Below are 18,762 nucleotides of genomic sequence, written 5' to 3' on the forward strand. Positions count from 1 at the left end.
ATCAGTGTGTGAAGGTGATACAATGTATTTAACATCAGATATAGCAATTGATGTAAAATTGTAATTTTTGTATCAGTTTATTAAAAAAAAAAAACACCACTTCATACACATATAAGATATCTTATTTAAGAAAATACAATCATTTTGTATATTTAGTGCTATGCTCTTTTTGGACTAATCCAAGTTTCCAACCCTATATCTCTCTCCCCAAGAAACTCTATCAACATCTCTATTATATTTTCTTTATTTTTTTTTTATTTTTTCTACTCTTTCATCTATTTTTTCTTCATGCTACAACAAATCTCTAACACTTTCGTTGCCTCTTCTAAAAATTTACTCAAATAGTCTCTTTAATTAGAATATCTAAACTTAACATTCTTAATTAAAAAAAAATGGTAACAATTTAGTTAGCAATATACATATTGATGTATGCTAATGTTTAAATTATCGTAATAACTATTACATTATTATGATAACATAATATCTTAACATAAGTTATTGGAAATAATTAAATGATTATTACCGATAATTTATATGTTATAACTTATAACTGATATGTTTTTGATATCTTATTCGATAACATAAATTTTTTGTTGTTGTTGTAGTGAGTACGATGAAGTCAGTTTTTTTCGTGGTTACGCTTGCACTGTGCTTAGGACTAGCTTCTTCCACTTCGAAGCAGCCAGTGATGACTATCCAGGTATATATTGTACGATTCTTCTTTTTTTTTTTTTTCACAAGAACGTTTATTCAAACTTTCAAACGAAGGAAAAGAAGCAAAAATATGATACAAGGCCAGAGGACACATGTAAACCTCTAGATATTAACCGGGAGAAACGAAAATTCTCCGGATCTAAAAACACAAACTAAAATTACAACAAAAGTCAATTAAAGGCACAAAACCACAATCAAACAACTGAAACCTAAAGATTAATCCCTAGTTAATTCCTTTGAAAAGTATCTGAAAACACAATTGCTTCTTTTCCGAGAACTGAATTTTGTTGATGATGATAAAAATTGCACCGGAAAACTCTGAACTACTCGTCCTCCTTTGCTAATTGATAGACTTTAAATGTACGATTCTTCTTGTGCATATTTGATAAAATAAAAATAAGTTACAGTATAAGTTAAGTAATAAAGGTTTATTTTGGGTAAAAAAATCATATTTAAATTATATTACTTTTGTAATTATTTCACGTATTATACAATTCTACTTACTCATACTGTATTTGGTAAACTTCATGGAACAGTCAGTATTTGTTTTTGTTACGACATAGTCTAATAGTTTCTGTTATCATATATATAGTCTTATAGTTTATCTAATAGTATATATGTATATATATATATATATATATATATTGTCTAGTAGTTTATGTAATCATAATTAGTTAATATATTATTCAATTGCTAATTTTATTTTGTTTGTACACTTGTCCATATATACATTTGTATGTTGGAAGTAGCTATCGTACGTGTTTTTTTAATCAACAAAACAACAACATTGTGTATAGTAGTTTTATTTTATGGCCAGTGCATAATAAGGTAAATGTGAAAACACATAACAACAACACATATAACTGGGAAGTGATAACTAAACTGAGAAGTTAAAAAAAAAATCATATATAATAGGGCGGATTGCGAAACTAACTCTTAAATTGTTGTTTATTACTGATTTGGATGGGAGAGAAACAATGTGAAAAATGGCTGTTTTGTCCTTCTGAACCAGTTGCAAGAATAAACGTAATTACGGTCGATGCCATTAAAAAGAAATTCCACGTCGGAGAGAGAGAGCATATTTTGGTGAAAAAAACTCCCGCCAACCGATAAGTCTACCAATTTAGTTATGGTAGACTTAAGGAGGATTATAGAGTTTTGTAGTAGAGAGTATGATATTACACAGAGTTGTAAGTTAGAGATTTTTGTAGTGGTGGTAGATTGATTGAAATGACAGAGTTACCTAGTATAGTTACTTGTAATGGCGGTAGAGTTGGCTCAACTATAGAGTTATCAAATAGGGTAATGGACTAATGGTATTGGCCGTAGATTTAGGACCAAAAGATAGTTAGAGTTATAGGAGCGATATAGTTTCCTGACAGAGTTGATGATAGTGGCGGGAGAGTTAACAGGATGATAGAGTTAGACAGCAGACTTAACTGCAGTGGTGGTAGAATTATAGTGGCCAAAACAGTATTTGTGAGCTCTCACACTTGATGGTAGACTTGTCCACGTTATGGTAGATTTACTTGTAGTGATGATAGAGTTACGCTGACTAGAATAGCGTAAATTTGATAGAGTTAGTGCCTGCTGATAGAGTTGTATATCAAATCTCTATCATCGTAGTACAGACTTGTACGATAGAGTTAAGAAAAGAAAATTTGAACTAGGCTTTAGTTAGGGCGAACCATGAGACAAAATCTCGATTTTGCCCTTACAAATATTTTATATTACATCTAAAACCTAGCAATGACGACAGACTTACAATATTATTATAACTCTAGTATAGGCTCCGACTGGTAACACGAGTTATCAAAATTGAGTTGCAGTAAGTATTAAGATTCGATGTAGGCTCCGACTGGTAACATGAGTTATCGAACTCGAGTTGCAGTAAATATTATGATTTGATGTAACTTGCAGTAAATATTATGTGGCAAAAACAACGGTTTGATTTAGTGAATCGCTGTAGAAATATGATTTTTTAATCTTACAAAAATCATTGACTGGTGACATTTTTGTAGTAGATGTTGCAGTATGATGTTCATTAAATAAGTTTAATTTAATATAATTGATTATTATAATTATTAATGATTATATTTAATTAACTTATGGAAATATAAAAATTTAAAATATATCAATTATAAAACTAATTTTAATATATAAAATTTAATCAAATTTTCCTGTAACATAGCAAATTAATTAAAAAAAAACGTCCCTAATATTTATGGTCTTATATATCATATTTAGATCTATATCTATTTTCATTTCAAATAAAAATAAAATTAATAATTTGGCAACATATAAGTAGTTTATGAAAATATTTAAGAACAAAATATTAAATAAAATAAAATAGTAAAAGTAATTGTTTTATTGATATATGAATTAAATAGAAACAGAAGATAAATAAATTCTTGTATTAATAACTGAAATTTCTTTTTTAATAAATAATAAGTTTTTTTTAAAAAAAAATGAAATGAATGGATACTTCAACTCTACCTCATAGAATTTTCCATGATGTTGCATAATCTTTTGAGTTAGCAATTTTACAAAGGACATAACTCAAATTCGTAATTCAAGCATAACACATTGTAACTCAAACTCAACTTCAAAAAAATTAGTTTTATTGATGTAGTGAGTTTGCTGTAGAAAGATGAATTAGTTATAAAGAATATCTATCAAAAATTTAAAATAATTAGTTATAAACAATAATAACATTTTTCAAACAGAATAACAAAAAAAAAATTAAATGATATTGTTTAAAAAATAAAATTGTAACGTAAAAAAAACTAGTGATGTACATTTGTGTACGCTTCAACAATGAATAATAGTGGGAACAAACTTTTTTATTTTATTATTGGAAGAACTTTTGTTTGAAAGAGTCAATTAAAAAAACAAGAAAAATTTAGAAATGTTTTGGACCAAAGTGGTATACGTAGCTTAGCATAAAAATAGGAATAAAAATAAAAAAATGTAAGAAAATAAAAAGAAATAAAAAGCCATAGTTGTGATAGAGTTATGGTGTTGATTTAAGGCCAAGTAACTATACAACCTATCGTGAATATGTACTAAGTAAAAAAAAAAAATAATAATGGCAGTTACGTAATTAAAAAAAACTATATGGGCTTTTGTCATTTACTTAAGTTTTTGAGCTAGTTTAGCTCTACCAAATTTGGATGGGCTAGTCTAGTTATTAACACAGATTTACGTGCTAGTTTCATTCTTTTTTCTATATAATATGATGGTTTGGTAGTTTTATTATGTTTTATTAATCTTTTCTCATCTTCATAGGCTATTCCATTTTCCTTTGCTCAAATAAAAGAAGAAAATGAGTATGTTTCTATTTCTTAAAGCCTCAAATAAATTATGAAATTGACAGTTTGTTTGAAAATAATTTACAAACAGAGTTCGGATGGTGATGTAATTGATTGCATCCACATCAGAGAGCAGCCAGCTTTTGATGACCCGCTCATGGAGAGTCACGTTATTCAGGTATGGTCTTAGGCTCTTAGCTAGTTAGCAACTATTGTTCCATTCTCTAGGATCTCGTTATGCCAACATTCGCTAGTCTTTTTTTTTATGTAATCTACGAACTTAATGCACTTAACCTATATAAACAGAACACTAGAATCTAACACATCTTGTATTGTTTTAGTTTTGTTTTTCTAAAGTTGGTTTAGGTAATAACTTTAAAAACAGTGACTTATGGTTCTTATGTATTTGTTGTAGTATACTCATAGAAAATATACAGTACTATTTTTGATACTAACTTTTGTTTGTTTGTTTGTTTGTTTGTTTTTTTCTTCAATATAAAGACGCATCCGCAGGATTACTTTATATACTCAACAAAACAGAAAAAAGAAGAGTTTGGCAGGTATGGAACCAAAATGGGACGAGCTATCCTGACCAGACCATATGCACAATAATCGTGATTTAGTAATTTGATATTATATAGCATAATAATCGTGATAGGCACATTTTAATTAGGGTTTTAATTAATTATTCTAATGAAAAAACTTTTAATGTATATATAGTTTGTAGAAAAAGGTAAAAAATAATAAAAATAAATACAAATAATTAAAGCATGTATGCAGTCGTTGTATTGTATTTATAATATTGTGTGTGGGAATAGTTTGTTACCATCGGTTGTTTATATTTCCTGGATCTATTTGCTGTAATATGGTTTGAGACACAGAAAGTTAATTAATTAAGGTTTGGTTTTAACATATATGAAGTGTTAATTACTATATGTGTGGGGTTTATGTATGTTTTGTTTCTTAGTGATTATATATGTCCATCATGATTACAGCCAAGCCACTGAAGAAATTACATTGAACAGACGTTCCAACTGTTGGATACGCGGCCGACCAAGGACACGATGTAATTTCTTCTAATAAATAAATATATTAACTACACTACAAAATAAAAGATTTTTGACGTTAGTTAAATATAGGCTAAGTGCACTGCTTGAACCAAATTGCCTGAAATCAAATAGAAATTATAAAGTAACTAAAAGTATTTCATTTATTTTCGTCACTACATTATGTTTATTAACAGCTTTCGAAAAGAAGAACAAAACAAAAAGAAAAAATTAAGAAAATGATTAAAAAAAAAAAGCAAAACATAAATAAAACATAACTAAAACATAAGCAAAACATATGAAAAAGATGAGCAAAACATAAGAAATATTAAAGAAAATATAAAGGATGGTTCGTTGTCTAGAAGACTGAAATCATCCAAACCATCCTTTTATTTCCTGAAACAATCTTTGATTCCTCCTGCAAAAAATTCTCAGCCAACAACATGTTAGTAATAATATGTATTTAACTAGCTAGAGATTGTACTTACAACGAATTTTTTTATCTTTGAGCATCACTTTGCACCATCACTTTGTACTTGAAATGAATGAACCAGAGACAAATTCTTTGCACTTGTCTCTTACACCGTCTCCCAAGAGAATCATTTCAATAATCTGTCATCTTAAGCTTGTACGTCAGTTTAATGACCTTTTAATACTTGCAAATAATATTCAGATTTCTTCAGTACTAGCATCAAACATCCTTTTAAACCTGAAAAAGTTTCCTTTTTACCACTGTTGCAACCTGTAAATTTGATCAAAAGACATTGACATGGCATTATAACAAATTAGATTGGAGAATAGTGCAAAGAATGCACCTTAAGATAGTTAAACTCATGCAAAACATATTCTACCACACGTATGTTATCAATTTCGAGCAACTGAAAATTGAGAAATCCCCAAACCATATAGATCAGATTGAGAAGCTTCCCAATCCTTGTTGCAACATGTAGTAGTAGTAGTAGTAAATATAATTTGACATCCGGTTTGATTTTATGTAAACAACAGTACGCCATTGGAGAGGTAATCTACCTGCGCGGAGTATATGGAGCGGTGGCTACGATGAGTGTCTGGAGTCTATCAGTCCAACAAGGGGCAAACGAGTTCAGTTTGTCCCAAGTTTGGCTGGTGGCGGGACAATACAACGGATCTGATCTTAACACATTAGAAGCTGGTTGGCAGGTATTTTATTTCTTCTCTTTTTTATTCCTTTTTTATATCATCATAATCATTTGTTTATTGCACTGTGTGATAAAAATGAGTAACGTTCGTTTTGATTATCCTTTTGTTTAAGTTTACCTGATCATTATCTTAACAACCAGCCCCGACTCTTCGTCTACTGGACGGTACGTTTTAATTATTTTTTATAGCTTCCAATTACAGTAATTTCATTAATTAGTTTACTAATATAGAATAAAGAGTTATAACACATATACGCACAAGTTTGTAATGATATTGTTTGATAGTTATCAGGAATTGTAGGATAACTAGCAATAATTTTGAGAATTTTGTGTCTCACGAGTCACGACTTAACATTTAACAAATGATAGAAACTGAACATTTATTAGAACAGAGGCATATATACTTTACGAACACTAAATTTTTCTAGTTTTTTGTTATACACAGTAAACACTATAATAGTATCTCATGTCTGTTTGACATATGGGAGGGAAATTGTTTTTTGGAAAATAATTAACGCTGTGAATATAATAGTAAGTATTTGTTGGAATTTCTAATTACTCATGTTATGATTATGACAATAATGTGTAACTGTCTTGTAGCCGGACACGTATCAGAAGAGAGGGTGTCTTAACCTTGAGTGCTTTGGCTTTGTACAAGTCAGTAGCCAATTCTCATTGGGGAGTGCAATTGCTCCTACCTCGTCTTACGGCGGCAGCCAGTTCGACGTGACCATGTTTATTTGGAAGGTATATGTTATCTACTTTAGATTTTTCCAATTTATATCAGATTAGTTAGTGCTAGTTTCCTGAATGTTAGTCTCGATTTTGCTTATTTCTGTGAGTTTTTATTTTAATTTTCCTAATACATTGTTTTGGAATTGTAGAATGCTAACGACGGGAATTGGTGGCTTAATATTGACTCATCACTGATCGGGTATTGGCCGGCAAGGCTATTCACGCATCTAGCTCATGGGCCGGCGCGGTTGGTACAGTGGGGTGGCGAGGTTATTAACTCAAGAAGCTACGGCCAGCATACTACCACCGATATGGGTTCGGGACACTTTGCAGAGGAAGGCTTTGGCAAGGCAAGTTTCTTCCGGAACCTTAAAATCATTGACTACCTCTCATACATGCAACCAGACTGGAGTATTAATATTATTATTAAAGCTTAGATGAAGATGATTGATGATAATGTATGTTTTCGAGACTTTTGACAACAATCTGTTGTATAATTTCCTAGTCGCCACTGTTTCATATATTTACTGCAGATATACCATCTCTCCGGTCACGACTTGTAGTGACAAAACTATATTCAGAAAACTATATATCATATAAAGAGAATGCAAATTTTATCAATAACTTTATATATATATATCATATAAAGATATACCAATTATGGTATATTTTTCTCGACTTTAGTTTTTGTCAATACATTATTTTTATCAACAACGTTTAGAAAAGAAGAAGAAAAAAAAATTGAAAAAAATAAGCAAATAATAAGAAAAAGATAAGTAAAACATAAGCTAAACATAAAACATAAGGAGAAATGAAAACAGAAAATTAAGACATCGAAAGTATATAAATAGTGGCTGGCTTCATATAGAGTTAACGAGAGAACCACCTGCTTTTTGATCATCCACATCTACAAAATCACGAGATTAGGTACGTTTAGTTTCTTTCCCCTCTTTGGTTTTTGACGTTTAAGTTGAAATTGAACTTTAACGTCATATATATGTTTTAGTCTCTAACGTTAATTACAAGCTGTCATAAGTTTTAATTAATTTGTTAAAGTATCTCAATGAAGAAAATGGTGTCTTACCTTGAATTTTCTGGCTTCGTCCAAGTCAGTAGCCAGTTCGCAGTCGGAAGTGCATTTTCTCCTACCTCGTCTTACGGCTGGCAGCCAGTTTGACGTAACAATATTTATATGAAAGGTGTGTTGTGTAAGCATAAAGTTTAGTCAATTTATATTCAAATGAGTAAATTATCATTTGGTTAAATGCTTGACCCTTAAAAGTTGGTTTATTTTTTTGGTAATATATGTTTTACATATTTTACATATATTGTTGGTTGAATAAATTTAACATTCATTCAAAAATATATATATATATATATATTTTACAAGTTTTAGTATTGGAACCATGGGAACTGGTGGCTGGGGTAGTGATCCCATCTTTTGTCGAGTCTTGGCCTACGAAGCTGTTTATGCATTTAGCTAACGACCCATCGACGTTGGTGCATTCATGCATTGGATGTGGTGAGGTTGTAGCACTGAATCCAAAATATAAAATATACTATTTTCCTGTATATTCTTACCATAAAGAGTTATTTCATATATGCAACCACGTCATAGTTTGGGTAAAAATATATTGAACAAAGTATGTATTTACATAACTATCCTTCCAAAAAGAATAAAATTAGGTCGGTTCTCTCTCTCTTTTCTCTCTTCTCCTCGTTTGTGTTTGATCTGGCCTAACTTGTTACAGAATGAAGGTTAAACTCTGTTTTCTTCTCAACCAGTACCAAGGAATACATTAATTAAAGCTTAGATGATGATGATTGATGATAATGTATGTTTCGACGACACTTTTGACTACAATCTGCTGTATAAATTTCTTATAATATTTTGACTGTTGTTGTAATCACACGCTTCCACACAATGTTGTTCTTTACTAGTGTAGGTGCTATGCTTTTATACAACTATCGTTCTTCGTTATCTACATGTATGTAAAACAACTCACACAAAAAGGTGAAACTAAGCATGAATAATCCTCTTTCCTATGAAATATTAACCCCCATTGGCCTTATCTGAGAAAATACCAATCCTCATCAGTCATCAGCATCTAATTCACAACTTGGATTGCCTCAGATTGCTTGGAACTTGTCTCTTCTCCATGTCCACTTCCGCCTACAGATATGACATGTGAATGTTAAAAGCCTCACAGGACATAAGTAACTCAGAAGAAAAGAGAGTGAGATGTATAACATCAGTGAATGAATGACTCTGTTCTGTAGCTCTTACCGGTTCTGTGGCTTGACTGGTTGGTGGAGTGTTTTGAAACTGTACGCTAGGTACGTGTATTATTTGTGAAAGTTGCCGTAGTAATCCGTTCCTGTAATCAAACACACAAGTAAGTTTAAGTCTTATAGCTTCATAATTAGATAACAGAAGGACGAGGAATACCAAATAAAGTTTTAAAACCAAAAAGTTGTGAAACTGACACCAAATTGATACGTCTTATTAGAAGGTTACCTTATAAGCTCAATATCTCTTGGTGTGTTTAAGTCCTCCTTGTAGTTTGGCTTGTAATGAAACTCATTGACTTTGAGATCGTTCTCAAGTTGTTCCCCAACCCCAACCGCAATAGCTGTCTGCAACAAAGGGAACAAGAAACCATCAAGAACAAGACTTGAATGATATAACTAAAGTTACCAAAGAGATGAAACAGACCTCGTAGCACCAGCAACGGGCAGCAAGTTCAAAATGATAACCACCACCACCTAAGACCATGAGAGGAACATTAAAAGATCTTATGAACTGGAGGCAATCACCGTGACCCTTGATTTTCAAGTTGAACTTAGGCGCCATATCATCAGCTAATGAATCAGCACCACACTGAAGAACAATTACTTCTGGCTGATAAACTTCCATTGCCTTGGTGATAACAGGTCTGAACAAGTTGCGAAGACTTTTATCCTTGAGATGATTCTTTAATGGTGCATTTAGAGTATACAACTCTCTCCTGTCTTCACTTCTTTGGAAAAATGTGTAAGTGTCCTGATCAGTGTGGAAAGATACAGTCATAACTCTATCAGTATCGTAAAATGCTTCTTCCACTCCATCCCCACGGCGACAGCCAATATCTATGTAGAGAACTCTCTGCCAACAACAAAATTCAAAACGCATTCAGATGCAGCAATGTACTTCTGAACGAACAAAAACAAACATAAACATCAAGATTCTAAGCATAACCACCATTTAAGATGCATCAAGATTCACGAACCAACACTTAAATCTGAACACTGAGTTTAGGAAATTGCAAATTCCACAGATAATTCCCAGAAACATCTCTCATTTATGGAAGCAGATTCAAAGACTAATTATCCAATTTAGACGCCTCAAGATTCGTGGTATTGAATTGAAAGGATCAAAGAAAGAGTTGTTGTTACCTGGAAAGCCTTGAGCAACTCGAGAATCCCAAGGACAACGTCATTGACGAAGCAAAACTCAGAACCCTTATCATTCTTGGCACGGTGCATCCCGCCAGACCAGTTGATGGCGATATCAGATTCCCGACGGTTCAATTTGGCGGCGGCGCTTAAAGAACAGCCAACGTACGCACAGCAATAATCGAAGATGCTATGGAAGACGGGACCGTACGGTCCGTACCTGGCCAGGGCCACGTTATTGCTGAAGAAGCGAGTGGCGTCAATGTAGCCGGAACGATCCTTGAGGGACATCGGCTTGGCTGAGGCGAGGAACTGGACATAGTCCCGCGTGTGGAATCGCAAGAAATCGGAAGCGCCGGCGAGAATTGGGCGGTTGATTTCCATGTGGTGCTGGAGGCCATGTTTGAAGATGAGGTTGTGAGCGATGTGGCTCGCGAAGGGTTCTTTCGGTTGGCCGAACTCCGGCTCGAAGAAGTAGCTCACCCGCCGTTTACGTCCGTCGGGACCCGTCGCTAAGCTCGCCGCGTTTTCCATTTTCTCTCTGCTTTTGTTTTTTTGTTTTTGCTTTTTCCGCCGAGAAGAGAGATTTGATTTATATAACAACTATAATACGCGGAATTTATATAAAGTTTAAAGAAACAATAAATATTTTCTTTAGAATGCTTCAACTTGGTCTTGGGGACGGTTAGACTATTCGGTTAGAGGATTTTTACAATTACGACTAATTTGATGCGGTTAAGATCAGTAACAGTCTAACAGATCATAAGATAATGATATTAGAAAAATTGCAGTTCAAAAATAATGTTCGTCTTAAAAAATTTAGTGGTTAAATAGAAATATTAAGTTAAATAAAAACTATATTGTTACGCTTTTATTTATAAAATTAAATCTCTTTTGGTTATCTGTTACATCACACTGCCTAAAACCCCTTATAAGTATTCGAGTGTGTTTTCCACTCTATTAGAAAAATTCTAGTGACTTGATTGTAGTGTTTTAATATTTTCTAGCGTTAAGTATTGTTTTTTATATATAAATATTTGTATTACGTTTCAAAACTAAATTATATATTTATTTTTCATTATTAATAAAGAATTAAAACTAGAAAACATCTTATAAATTCAAGGGATTATTTTGCTGCCAAAATGCCTAAATCCCCTAAGACATCTCACTAGTAGTTTTTATTTTTCTAAATAGCTTTAAGCAAATAGGAAAAATAGTGTCTAAAGAATAACATTGGTCATTGGAAACCGGCAAAATTAATTACCCAACTCTGACTCTTATGGGATAAATTAGTGAGCTAAAATAACGTAGCCATGTGCAACGCCACGACTTGAAATTTGGATTAGCCCTTGGATGCTTTGGGATTTTGATTAACATTCTTGAAGCTGTTGGATTTGGACAACATGTTTTAGATTTCGCAATGAAGCTAATGGGATACACTTGACTACCTTTACTATAAGACGAGCACCGGAAATCATGGTGATTAGAATGGTATCTTCCAATGCTTAACAACAGATTCGTATGTTAAACTAAGAAAATAATATTGTAATGAACTTCTCCTCTGTTGCGCTCAAGCAAAATTGTTATCTTAGGCCAAATACTAATATGAATCAAACATCATTATTAAATTTTCGACTTTGATAACAAAATCTTTTAAAAAAATTCATTAGAATTAGATGAACCGTCATTTGATAAACACAATTATTCTTCCATTACTTTAAGGAGAGAAAAAAAAAACACACGATTCATTCACATGGGAAGATTTGGGTTGAGATTGTACTACAACGAATCAAAATTAACTAATAATTATTATAGCCAATAAATATGAGCCACTTTAAATTACTTGAAAATTACACCAACTCGATCGTCTCTGCTTAATTCAATGAAAGAAGAAAATAGAATATTCGATTAACGAAATTTGTCCAAAACACCCTTGTTTGTAATGAACAAAATATGAATCGAATATTTTAATTTCCCAATATACGAGTTAGAGAGTCCCACTATGACGTCATTTCCTACCTATAAATAAGTTCCCTTCCACCCCCATCATTCTCGGTTTTAAGAGAAAACCAAATACACACACACAGAGAGAAACACATTTCAAATATCATCGAGAAGCTTCTAAAAATGGTGAATCAGAAAACGAACAACACTAGTCTCAAGTTCCTCTGCAGTTACGGCGGCAGAATCCTCCCTCGTTCTCTCGACGGAAACCTCCGTTACTTCGGCGGTTTCACCAGAGTACTCTCCGTTCATCACTCCATCTCTTTCACAGGTCCGTTTTCCAAAATTCCGATTTCGTAATCTTAACTCTTAACTCCCAAATTTTAATCGAAGCTGATTATGTTTGTTTTAACTTGGTTCTCCAGAGCTGATGGTGAAATTGGAGGAGTTCTGTGGATACGCCGTCGAATTGAAATGTCAATTACCAAACGGAGATCTCGAGACGCTGATCTCAATCAGAACAGACGAAGATCTGGCGAATATCGTTGAAGAATACGATCGTTTACACGGAGGCAAGATCCGTGCGATTTTATCGCCTCCGAAGCAGATCTCCTCGCCACGATCTAGCGGAGATCTATCGCCGAAATCGCCGTTATTCTCCGTCGTCGCTTCTCCTTCACCGCCGCGGTACTGTTTGGCTCCTCCGGCGGAGACTCTTCTCAGTCGATTTCGTATGAGGACTGGCGAATATACTCCTTGCTGTAACTGCCGAGTTCACAACAGAGACGCTAATCTCATCTGGCAATAACGTTGACGGCGAATAAAATCAGAAAAATAAAAAATAATTGTGGGAAAGAAAAAAAAAACGAAGTTTTAGGGTTTTTAAAATGTTGATGATGTGTTGTTGTTTGAGAAGAGAAGAATTATGGAAAATTAGTGAAAATTTTGGGGTGAAACAAATCGGAGAAGATGAAGGCAAGTAAAATTACCGGCGAACCGTTAACTTTGCCGTTAAGATATGTGAGGAAAGAACGTACGACGTCAGTTTTATTCGATACGTGGTACGTTGCGACCGTTCCAGACGTGAAACGTGTCGTACTCAGATGCGTGTACACGTGTGTATCGCGTTGATCAGTGGATGTGTTTCCTTACACGTGTACTTCTGCTAGAGTTTCTTTAATTTTGTTTCCTCGGAAGAGTTTTTTTTTTTTGTACTTTTGTTAACGTTCATTTTGTTTTTGTTTGTAAATTAATTTGGTTTTTTTGTCTTTACTTTTTGTATCTCTCTTAGTCAGGATGACATATATCCAACTCAGTTTGATACTTTTAATATTCTCAAAAGAAACATAACTATTAAACAAATGAAAAAGAAAACACATACATGCACAGACCACAAAGACCTATTATGGCGTAATTAGACAAATGGCGATTGAAGTGTGGGTTTGGTAATATACGTTTCTGAAGAAACTTTCAGACAATAGTAAGTTGTTGATGGTAAATTTGACCATTTATTTACAAATTCGTATTACTCGACGACGTCGTCGTCGTTCAATCTAGTTAACCGAAAAATGTCATAATCAGTATCACTAAACTAAGCCGACTACTTTTTTCAGGTAAATGGAGGAATAGAAAACGTTACTCCCAAAATGGACAGTTATCTAACCTTTTCGTGTAAATCAAGTGTTAAATGTCAAGTGTCACTAGTCACTACAACACACAAGATTAGATACGTGCCTCAAAAACCTAAGCATCAAATAGACAGCTTCCATGTCAAAAAGTTATTTTTTTATGCAGGAATCCTAAAATTGCTTTTGCTCCTAGATTCTCCATCTTCTGCTTGGTTAGTTTCGGGTAAAACTGTTGTGACAGGTCTTTTGCTCTTTACCAGTTCAGTATATGTGTATACCTTTCTTTTAATATAAAAAAATAAAGATTTGTTCCAAATAAACCCTAATTTTCAAAGTGTAAATCTGACTCGACCACACAAACATTACGGGTCAATCACCGTCAACTGCCATAATCAATGATTGAAAAACAATTTATGTGTGTAGTGTTTACGTTACATAACACTATTAGTTCGATACATAAATCATTTTACATTTTTGGTGAAATGTTTTTTTTTTTCTAGTTGCAATGTGTGGTTTAAGAGACAAGGAGAAGTTGATGTATTCATCAACCTAAACAAAGGAGAAAAAAATGTCTAAGACCGCAACAATACTTGGCTGAGAATGAAATACATTGATTGATTGAATTGACATTTTATGGTATGATGTCTCTTTGTGAGATCTCTGTTATTTCGGCTAATAATCAGACAATCGCATGTGTGAAGAAGTAACACGTAAGCTTATCGGACGTCTCTGGAACAAAACTTCACATGGCCAAAGCAGACATGTCTGGACTCTAGAGGGTTAATATTCGGATAAGAGTTTTTTTTTTTATCACTTTTTCCCTACCGTCTAAAATTCACATTCTTTTTGGAAAACCAGCATTGCAAAATCACCCATTCAATTTTATTGTGATTTACGAATGATATAATAACAAGTTATGAGTATCTAAATACATTTTCATTCTCTCCAAGTTAAAGTAGTAAGATCAAGATCCGATAAACAATTGCTATCTATTATAGCGTAGTGCCATACTTTTCTGTGATACTCAATAGTGATAACAAGAGTGATTATTCTTCACTTGGTTTCAAATTCTTACTAGATGTCCTAATTCGTAACTGCATTCTCTTGAGTCTGGTGCAGTTGATGACATTAGAGGATTTATGCTAACGCTACGTACACGATTGGTAAAGACTTAAGTTTTAATTTCTAGGATGACAATAAGGAAACAACAAATATATCTAAGCTAATCATTGATGATGCGGGAACTCATTATCCATACATGTACAAAACTCACCCTCATACTAAAAAAAAAGCAGAATACAAAAATTTAATGATATTAGAAACCCACTGAAATTAACCAGAAAGACTAGTTAGCACACACTTGACTTGAGAGAGGTAATATATATACAGTATAATGGAAGTAATAGAAATGTTTTTTGGACTGACTCTATATATATATTTATTTAAATTTCTTTTAGCTAGGCAAATTTTTTGCTCGACTCCAATGATATAAAATAGTTTCCGTGATTGTCAAGATATAAAATATATCTGATTTTCCATATAAATTTAAAGCAGATTTAATTTAGAAAAAGGAAGTAGAAAATGTGTATGAACAAGGGATTTCTTAATGGGCCGATTCTATATGGGCTTATAAAACATCATCAGCCGCTATCTAGTACCCAAACATCAATAACGAGAGCTCTACAGTTTTTTAGCTTAAGGTAACTTAACCTTCGCGAATTTTGGAACTCTGATGATGCACGAACTCTGTGAAACCAACTCTTCAGGATGGGTTTTACAGAAATCTCGATGATAAGTTGCATTAGAACATTTTGGTAGATCCGAGAGATTCACTTTGTAAATCCTTTACGATGCAGTAACTTTGAGATACTCAAGTGGACTTGCATTGCCCTACTGTTTTACTTGGCCAGCAAAATTAGCTCCGGTTAAATGTCAGTGTCTCTATAACACACAAGATTAGATACGTGCCCGGTTTCCATGTCAAAAATTGTCTATGACCACACAACAGTTAGCTGATAATGGAACATTGAAGTGACATTTTATAGTATGATGTCTCTTTGTGTGCTCTCTTCAGCCAATAATCAGACAACCGCATGTGTGAAGAAGTAACACGTAAGCTTATCTGACTTCTGGAACAAAACCTCACATGGCCAATGCAGACAGGTTTGGAGAGGACTAAGATAGTTCTATGACTTTTCCTGTCGTCTAAAATTTACATTCTTTCTAGAAAAATAGCATGCAAAATCACCTTTTCAGTTTGATTGTGATTCCATTTACCAAAAAAAAAAAAATGATTGTCCAATCTAAAGCATCAAAGATCCTTTACACAACTGCTCTATGTGATCTGCCAAGTGCAAGCCTTCTCTCTTATACTCAATAAAAATGAAAAAAAAAAAACAAAAATAATGCATTTACCAGGACGTAACCAAGACTTCAACCCATAACTGCATTCTGTGATGAAAATTTCATTTAATACTGAGTTAAAAAAAAACAACAAAAAAAGTGAGAGAGGAGCTCAACAATTTCAAAATAAATAAATAAATGCAAACTGTTTATGAACAATCCCACAACATCCTTCAATTTTATCAACTATAGACTGTTTCTTCATAACCCTGCAGCACGTAGAACAGAGGAATGGCCATTATGTGAGAAGACAATGTTAGAAGTTTTACTCCAGAACCAGAGTCCAGAGAAGCCGAATGGAAAGACTTGTAAACAGTAGAAGACCTTTTGGTAATATTCTGGTTGTTGAATGCGATAACCATATCTCTGCAGAAACAATTGTGTGACATAATATCTCAAGCTGCAGCGCCGAAGAGTTCAGAGATTTTAGGGTGCGTTTTAAAGTGATGGGGACATATGAAGAGAAGATTTTTTGCATCGGTAAGTCTTCCTTCTCGATAGAAAGCTTCAATGACATGAAAGTAAGCTGCAAAAGTAGGAGAATCCTTGGAGCTTAGCACATCCAAGAACTTTTTAGCGTCTTCCAAAGTCCCAAACTTTGCAAGGTATCCATCAAAAGGTTCTGCATATGCAGGGTAATTTTGCTTCTTCATCATCTGAAGAAGATCTAGCGCTTCTTCGCCCTTCTTGATTTCTAGCAGCTTGTCTATAAGAATCTTGTAAGTGCTTTGCCAAGGTCTAACATTAGCATTTCTCACCATCTCCATAAGAAATTTATACGCCCCCTCTATCCTGTTTTGGCTAAGAAATCCACCAATCAAGACTTCTAGCAGATCAGAGTCAACATCAAACCCTTTCTCTAGCATATTTGCAAAACACGCGAATGCCTTATCTAATTCATTGTTTTTGCAGTGCCCTTGGATCAGAATAGTCCAAGTTTTTATGTCCGGAGAGCATCCTTGTGCTTCCATTTGATCTAGAACTCCGCGTGCTTCTTCTAATCTCTTAGCTTTACAAAGCCCAAATACGAGTTGGCTGTACGTGATGTTATCCGGCTCATAACTTGCATTTCTCATAGCTTTTATAATTTCCTCAGCTTCGTCAAACCTACCTACACTGGTTAAAGACCTGTGGATTCCATCATAAACAGCCTTTGAGAGAGAATTCCCACTTGATTCAAATTTCCTTGAAACCCGAAACACCAAATCCAAATCTGGGTTGGGACCAGCCGATAAAGACCTCAACAGAGTACTGCAATCGTGAACTAATGGCTTGAACGGACCATCCATCATATACTCATAAAGCTTAACTGCCTCGGTCATCATTCTAGATTTCTGAAACTGTCTTGAAACCCTTATATAAGTGTCAAGATCCATCTCGTACCCTGCGATCTTCATTTCATCAACAACATTCCAAAACTCAGCAACTGAATTAGGCCTAGTCAAAACTCTCAAGGCCGCATTATATGTAACGGTACTGTGTTGATAACCAGAAGAACTACCACCGACCCAATTGAAAAATGCCAAAGCTTTCAAGGGATGATCCCTTAGTTCCTTCAACACCCTGATGACAAAATTATCCGACAAAACAAGTTTCATCTCCTGCAATTCCTTCTCAACCTCACAACTCCAATCCACCTTCAAAACAGCAGCAGAAACATTCCTTGCAACAACATACATTTCGTTATCCTTAAGCATTCTCTCATAGAAATGAGCAACAGCCACAGCGTCCGCTTTCGATTCCGACTTCTTAAGCTCACCATAAACAGTCGTATACGTATCGTCATCTAAATAAAACCCTCCTTGTTTCATCTCACTCAGAATCTTCCAAAACCGCTTCATAGATCTCTGCTGCGCTAAAATCCTTAACATAATGCTATAAAGTGGAGTACTTGGACTAAGCCCTGAATCTCTCAAAACCCAATCAATAAAGCAATAAGCTTTATCTGGGTTCTTCTCCAATTTCCTCAAAACATAAATTGCAGTCTCGTGGGTTAAAGACATATCCGGTTTCCTCAATCCTTCCTCTACTTCCTTAGACCAATCATTCTCAAGTACTAACTGAAGCATAGAATCTGGGTTCGAAGCAAAGGTGCGATATTTCCACTGAAATCGACCAGGGATTACAAATGAATCGAAAGGCGAAGACGAGTTTGAGGAAAAACCCACCTGAGCTCGGCTTAGGTACGACCGAGTCGAGATCTGTGAGTAAGCATTTCGAAGAGTAGACAGTATTGCTTTTGATCTGTACATGGCTACAACCTACAGCTGCTGCTACTGTGATTTTGTGGGTTTAGAAGAAGGAAGAGAAAGATCGATGACAGTTATAGGGTTTTAGCAAAAATGCAATCTTCCTAATAATTGGGGGT

The 18,762-nt window shown here is 33.9% G+C and overlaps 4 protein-coding genes across 4 annotated transcripts; 2 read left to right on the forward strand and 2 right to left on the reverse strand.

Moving 5' to 3' along the window:
* The first annotated feature begins 613 nt into the window (after positions 1-613).
* Positions 614-7,421, forward strand: LOC17886418. The gene is made up of 8 exons (XM_023783155.1): positions 614-700; positions 4,117-4,203; positions 4,367-4,427; positions 4,527-4,639; positions 6,077-6,257; positions 6,368-6,414; positions 6,850-6,996; positions 7,134-7,421. The coding sequence occupies exons 1-8, from the start codon at positions 614-616 to the stop codon at positions 7,419-7,421; spliced, it is 1,011 nt and encodes a 336-aa protein (XP_023638923.1).
* Positions 7,422-8,902: 1,481 nt separating this feature from the next.
* Positions 8,903-10,968, reverse strand: LOC17885484 (histone deacetylase 7). The gene is made up of 5 exons (XM_006292405.2): positions 10,420-10,968; positions 9,701-10,129; positions 9,503-9,621; positions 9,272-9,362; positions 8,903-9,157 (listed from the first exon to the last, which is right to left on the reverse strand). Exons 1-5 carry the CDS (start codon positions 10,951-10,953, stop codon positions 9,098-9,100), a joined length of 1,233 nt encoding a protein of 410 aa, XP_006292467.1. The 5' UTR covers positions 10,954-10,968; the 3' UTR covers positions 8,903-9,097.
* Positions 10,969-12,430: 1,462 nt separating this feature from the next.
* Positions 12,431-13,695, forward strand: LOC17885110. The gene is made up of 2 exons (XM_006291862.2): positions 12,431-12,694; positions 12,789-13,695. The coding sequence occupies exons 1-2, from the start codon at positions 12,547-12,549 to the stop codon at positions 13,169-13,171; spliced, it is 531 nt and encodes a 176-aa protein (XP_006291924.1). The 5' UTR covers positions 12,431-12,546; the 3' UTR covers positions 13,172-13,695.
* Positions 13,696-16,377: 2,682 nt separating this feature from the next.
* On the reverse strand, positions 16,378-18,711 carry LOC17886458 (pentatricopeptide repeat-containing protein At3g48250, chloroplastic). Its single transcript, XM_006290687.2, has one exon. The coding sequence runs from the start codon at positions 18,644-18,646 to the stop codon at positions 16,790-16,792; it is 1,857 nt and encodes a 618-aa protein (XP_006290749.1). The 5' UTR covers positions 18,647-18,711; the 3' UTR covers positions 16,378-16,789.
* Between the last annotated feature and the right edge of the window lie 51 nt (positions 18,712-18,762).

Source organism: Capsella rubella, unplaced genomic scaffold (genome assembly GCF_000375325.1).
Source record: "Capsella rubella cultivar Monte Gargano unplaced genomic scaffold, Caprub1_0 scaffold_5, whole genome shotgun sequence".
Taxonomy (NCBI): domain Eukaryota; kingdom Viridiplantae; phylum Streptophyta; class Magnoliopsida; order Brassicales; family Brassicaceae; genus Capsella; species Capsella rubella.